Raw genomic sequence first — 6,000 nt, 5'->3', positions numbered from 1 at the left:
TTTTGTAATATTATCCGTTATGATGTTGAGTTCTTGATATTTTTTAACATATTATTGAGTTCTTGATATTAAAATTTTGTTTATAATTTTAAGTGAAATTTATATTAAAAATATCGCATAGAACTTGTGTTATTCGAAAGCCAAGTAATATAATACAAAAAAAAAAAAAACATAGTGTAATATCAGTATTAACTCACTACCATTTAAAACTAAATATATCATTATTTGTCCGTTTTAAAAAGAAATTCACTAAAAAAATAAAAAATAAAAAAGCCCATGACCCTTTTTCTTGGTCAAAATTGGCTACCTCACCCACTGAATACAGTCAACTTACGCTCCAATGAAGTATACCCAGTTAGACTACAAATTCTTCTTGACATCTCCACCTACCCAGCTACCCCCACCTCGGTCAACTCACAATAGTTTAATTAATATAAAAAACATATTATATTCTATTACTATTAACCACCTCTCCATTTTTTCTTTTTCCATTTCTTATTCTTATGTATTAATTGGTATATTATTTAATCCTACCATCAAACAGTGAATTAATTGGGTGAGATTATTTTAATTTAATTTTCAAATTCACGTCTTGAGTATAGAATCATTACGTTAAATACTTTAAAACAGAATTTTGTCGATTTTATTTTACTCAAACAGAATCATTTTTAATAAAAAAAAAACTTAATAATTAAAAAAATACATTATTTAATCCATCAAATTGAGGCAACTTGTTGACAATAAAAGGAGAACCAAACCAGGGACCCAAAACATTGAGGTAGAACAACTGAAGAACCAACAAGAGGGGTATTGAGATTGAGATTCAAGTAATGGGGAAGAGCAAGGTTCTTGTGGTGGGGGGAACTGGGTACATAGGGAGGAGGATAGTGAGGGCAAGCCTGGCACTGGGCCATGAGACCTATGTGGTTCAGAGGCCAGAGTTGAGCCTCCAGATAGAGAAGCTGCAGAGGCTCCTCTCCTTCAAGAAGCAAGGTGCTCATCTCATTGAGGCCTCTTTCAATGATCACAAGAGCCTTGTTGATGCTGTGAAGCAGGTTGATGTTGTCATCAGTGCCATCTCTGGTGTTCACATCAGGAGCCACAGCATCACTCTGCAACTCAAACTTGTTGAGGCCATCAAAGAAGCTGGGAACGTTAAGGTTAGCTTTGAACCTTCTTTTTCTTGCTTTTTCTTTTGTTATTTCTTAAATGAATAGATATTAAAGCCACAGACAATTAGACTATTAAAATATAATTTGTTAAATACTTAGAGGAAAAAAATTTCATAATGATCTTATCTGCTTTAAATTAAGATTGTCTCATATAATAAAAGATAGATGTAATTTAGAAGAAAAAAAAAATAAAATTGTGATTTTTTATTTTAAGTTTGAATTTGGTTCTTTGAATTTTAAAAGTTTTAGTTTAGGTTTTTATAGTGTTATGTTAGGTTAAATTAGTCTTTTTGTGAATTTTTTATTCTAATGATGTCAATGCTAACTTACGTGATAGTATAGTAGTATCTTGCAGTCAAAAAACTTACGTGATATATTTCTTAGTTTATTACGTGTTACTGTGAGTGTCTTTACTGTGATATTCAGTCACTAAAAATGTAAGTCGTTAATTAACTACGTTAGTTCAATTAAAATTTAAGAATTCAGAGTTTTGAATGAAACAATATGGAAATTTCAGAAATTTATTTAAAATTTCTCTAATTTCAAGAACCTGTGTTATAGTGCTTAACACTTTTATTTTTCGTCTAAAAACGCATTTTTTTTAAGTGTAGTGTTTAACACTTTTATTTTTTCGTCTAAAAATGCACTTTTTTTTTTTAAGTGTAGTGCTTAACACTTTGATTTACTCTCTCTCTCTCTTTTTATTTCTTTAATTGAAAGATATTCATGCCATCTGAAAAATAGACAGGCACTTATGGTAGATTTCGCTTTCAAGTATACAGCTGCACTTCGATTAGATCAGTGATTTATTGTATGTGTATGTTTAGTTTTATATAGAGTCATTTTCCATTTCGTACAAATGTTTGTTTTTCTTAAACCAATTATGATATATGAATTATATGATCTAATAAGTCAAATCAAGAAAATAAACGTTTTAAAAATATAATTCCGTACTAATTGGGGGTGGTGTGTGCATGAAAAAAAAAATACGTTTGCTCCTTTATTTATACTAATTTCCAAAATTTTAAAATATATTGATATGATTTTATTAAATTTTAACATATATGAAAAATATAATTTGCTTGAATGTTTCTTACAAAAGAATATACAGAGTAATTATTTTCAAAGGACAAACGAATATTTGTCTAATAAATATGTAAAATAGTAAATTATTACATTTTTAAATTTTAAAAACAATATCATTCAAATTTGAGATTTTCTAAGTCTGCGTTTTGCACGTGGAGTGATTCTCTTACCTACCGCACCGCATAAAGACATAGTCCACCGCTGATTAGAAAATAAAAAAAACATTCAAGTTATAATTTGTTACGTTTTTTTTTTCTTTTAACTTTCACGAAATCAGATCAGATGCTTGACATAGTTTGTTAATGAAAAAATAGAATTTTTTATATTAAAAAAAAAAGAGAAAAAAGAATAAATGCCATGTGTGAGTATAACGTCTCTCCCACTGGCTAATGCCAGGAATCAGAGGTAAACCACGTATTTTAACCAAAATACACGTAACTTTTTTTCAAGGCAAATACACATGACTTCTTAATACTCTTGATCAATTATTTTGATTCCTTGGAAAATTAGATACTTCTTGTTACCCACTACAAGAGAATAACGTGATAAAAGGATATAAAAAATAAATAAATTTTAAATAATAATAATTATTGGTCATATATATTAAAACTTTTTCATAATTTCATATTTCTAATGATAATATGTAGAGTTGTTATTTTTTTATCCCTTTCATAACATGACCATCATTCACATAATATAATGTTCTGTCCCACTTGAACTAGTTATAATTTTTTTATTTATTTTTAAATAATATTTGAGTAATTTATAATATCGTATTACTTTGTTCATACAATATTTTTTACATTTTTTTCTACCTTTTTTCCATCACATTACTCACTTACCTCAGTTTTATCTCTTTCCTTCCTCTCTCTCTCTCTCTCATTACATAAAAATATGCTCATTTATTGTATGAATACAATTTCTGTTTAGTGTTAGGTTATATGCATAATTTTAAACTTTTAAAATCCAAACACAGAACTGTGCTTGCTTAGTGATTGTGTAGGCTTGTTTGATGTTAGTTTTACACCTGTAAACGCTTATTGCTTTTTTATTTTCCAATGAATAGCAAAAAAAAAACATCATTTTTCTACCTTTTTTTTTCTAAAATGAAGCTCTTCAGCAATTTAAACAAAATTTGAGTGCGTTATATGGGTATGTATACAATTTTTTATCTTTGCATTTTACACCATTTGCATTAATGAAATCACATGATTGGTAGCTCCATCAATAATTTTTGTTTCCAAATAGTCATAATCATATAAATATGTGGACACTAATTACTAAACAATATTGCAAAACTTTTTTTTGTCTTTCCCTCTTCTAAACAATATTGTAAAACTTTTTTTTTTTGTTTGTTTGCCTTTCCCTGTAGCGTTTCTTGCCTTCTGAATTTGGCCTAGACCCAGCAAGGATGGGGCATGCATTAGAACCAGGAAGGGTAACATTTGAAGACAAAATGGCTGTAAGGAAAGCAATAGAGGAAGCTAATATCCCTTTCACTTACATCTCCGCAAACCTCTTTGCTGGATACTTTGCTGGCAGCCTCTCTCAGATGGGGTCTTTTGTGCCACCAAGGGACAAGGTGCATCTCTTTGGAGATGGCACACTCAAAGGTACCTATAATAATATAATTGCAATAAGGTTTTCAGTCAATACCAAGGTTTTTAAAAAACAAGCGGGTCATACACATATAACAATTTAATACATCATTTTTATGTGTATTTCTCACCACCACATCATTTATTACATCTCAAATTTATCTATCTTAGTCCAATTTATTCTACAAATAATATTTCTGTTTAAAAACTTATTTGTAAATATAATTGCAGCTGTGTGGCTATTTTTGAGTCTCTCTGATCATAATTGTGGTCACATCATTTACATTTGTTTACAATTTTTTTCAACATCACTACAACGAGACCTCAATTGCAATTTAAAACCTTGGCCAATACCAAACTTAATCAAAATAGTTATATTTTATTTTATTATGTCAACAAGATGGTTAGTCATTATGGCATTTCTGTGATGATTGCAGCTATTTTTCTGGATGAAGATGATGTTGCAACATATACAATCAAGGCAATAGATGATCCACGAACCCTTAACAAAACATTGTACCTAAGGCCTCCAGAAAATATTATCTCTCAAGCAGAGCTTATTGGAATTTGGGAGAAACTTATTGGAAAGGAACTAGAGAAGACATACATACCTCCAGAAGGCTTTCTTACAACACTGAAAGGTAATTATGTACATAACTTTTCGTATTTTGTTGATCCTAATCCAAATCGCCTTCAAGGTAAGAAATACACAACCAACAGGATAGGATCACATACAAGATAACATTATCATATCCTATCAGCACAACAACCAACCGATTACAGCATTATCCTATCGTATCCTATCCTGACCACCGAATGACCCTCAATATTTATTTGAAAAGTAACATTATTTTCTTAGACAGTTTGTGATGTTTGGTCATGTGAATTTGATTTGCAGGGTTGGATTATAAACTTCAAGTAGGGATTGGACACTTTTATCATATATTCTACGAGGGATGTTTAGCAAATTTTGAAATTGGAGAGGAAGGAGAAGAAGCATCCAAGCTTTACCCTGAAGTGAATTACACACGCATGGACGAGTACCTAAAAATTTATGTGTAAAAGGAACTCATTCAGTAGGAGTTCAGTGATTCAAACAGGAACACGGTTTTTAGCTACAATAACCTTAATTTAAGGAGATGATTTTGTGCTTATAATTCGATGGGGAAACTGGATTTTTCGGATCTTGAAATGTGAACGAGTTTAACTTTATCATTAATTTAAGCTCTGTTGTTTTTGAAAGGGTACGGAGACTTTACTTATAATTCGATATTGTCCTCATCCAAGAAGACGTTGAGAAACGAGTTTATTGGCTTAAGAGTTACAATATAAGTCTATTTTGATCTCGAAGGATGTTCTAATGCCGTGAAAAATTAATACCAAGTTAACACTTTCCAATTTACTACATAGGATCATAACAATCTAAATCAAGTTTTCTTTTAAAAAAAATAATTCTTAACCTAGTTCTACAAAGCATATAACCGTCACTTTAAGGCTTAAATAAAATACCGTTTGGTCATTGCAATTTACTGGTTTCTTTTTTATTTTAGTTCTTAAAAATTATATTTATTATGATTTTCATCCTTATAACATTTTAGATAATATGTTTTTACTGTTTAAAGCATTATATAAAGTGTTTTAAGGAAAAAACACAACAAAACAAACATAATTTATAAAGATTAATTTTTTTTTAAAAATGACAAAAAAACAAAAATGACTAAAGTGTAAAAACTAAAAAGGTATTTAAACCACACTTTAATAATAAATAAATAAATGATTATAGACTGAGAGACATATAACTAATAATATTAAAACATATTCGTACTCAAGTAGTTGTGGAGGAGAAATTACCTAGGCACGTACAAAACGAGAATCCGTTGTTAATGGCTGATGGAGAATCGCTATCATATTAAAGAAGAGACTTTTTTTTTTATTGGTTAGCAAGAAGAGACTGTTGAACTAATCAGAACCAGCGCAACACTGGTGATTGCAGCAATTCAAAGAAAGATTGGACTCTTTTTTTCCATAACTACCTTAACTAGAACATTTGGTTCCTCAATGAAACACAAGTATTTTCATAAATTTCAGTTCTCCGAACCAGTCATAAGTTTAATCCTCGATCTGAAACATGGTGGGAATAGGGC

At 29.8% G+C, this 6,000-nt stretch overlaps 1 protein-coding gene across 1 annotated transcript; it reads left to right on the top strand.

The window, feature by feature from the left end:
• Positions 1-772: 772 nt before the first annotated feature.
• Positions 773-5,206, top strand: LOC100786578 (pinoresinol reductase 1-like). The gene is made up of 4 exons (NM_001254100.2): positions 773-1,160; positions 3,631-3,871; positions 4,294-4,497; positions 4,755-5,206. Exons 1-4 carry the CDS (start codon positions 831-833, stop codon positions 4,916-4,918), a joined length of 939 nt encoding a protein of 312 aa, NP_001241029.1. The 5' UTR covers positions 773-830; the 3' UTR covers positions 4,919-5,206.
• Positions 5,207-6,000: the final 794 nt, after the last annotated feature.

The sequence above is a fragment of the Glycine max genome, chromosome 16 (genome assembly GCF_000004515.6).
Source record: "Glycine max cultivar Williams 82 chromosome 16, Glycine_max_v4.0, whole genome shotgun sequence".
In the NCBI taxonomy this organism is placed as follows: Eukaryota; Viridiplantae; Streptophyta; class Magnoliopsida; order Fabales; family Fabaceae; genus Glycine; species Glycine max.
Note: the sequence above shows the minus strand (reverse complement) of the source record. Positions and strands in the feature narration are given on the sequence as shown.

Excerpts from the sequence above, each read along its gene's own strand:
- LOC100786578 (NM_001254100.2), top strand. The coding sequence starts at position 831 with ATGGGGAAGAGCAAGGTTCTTGTGGTGGGGGGAACTGGGTACATAGGG. Across the intron at positions 1,161-3,630 it reads AAGAAGCTGGGAACGTTAAG|CGTTTCTTGCCTTCTGAATT; the intron begins GTTAGCTTTGAA and ends CTTTCCCTGTAG. Across the intron at positions 3,872-4,293 it reads TGGAGATGGCACACTCAAAG|CTATTTTTCTGGATGAAGAT; the intron begins GTACCTATAATA and ends TGATGATTGCAG.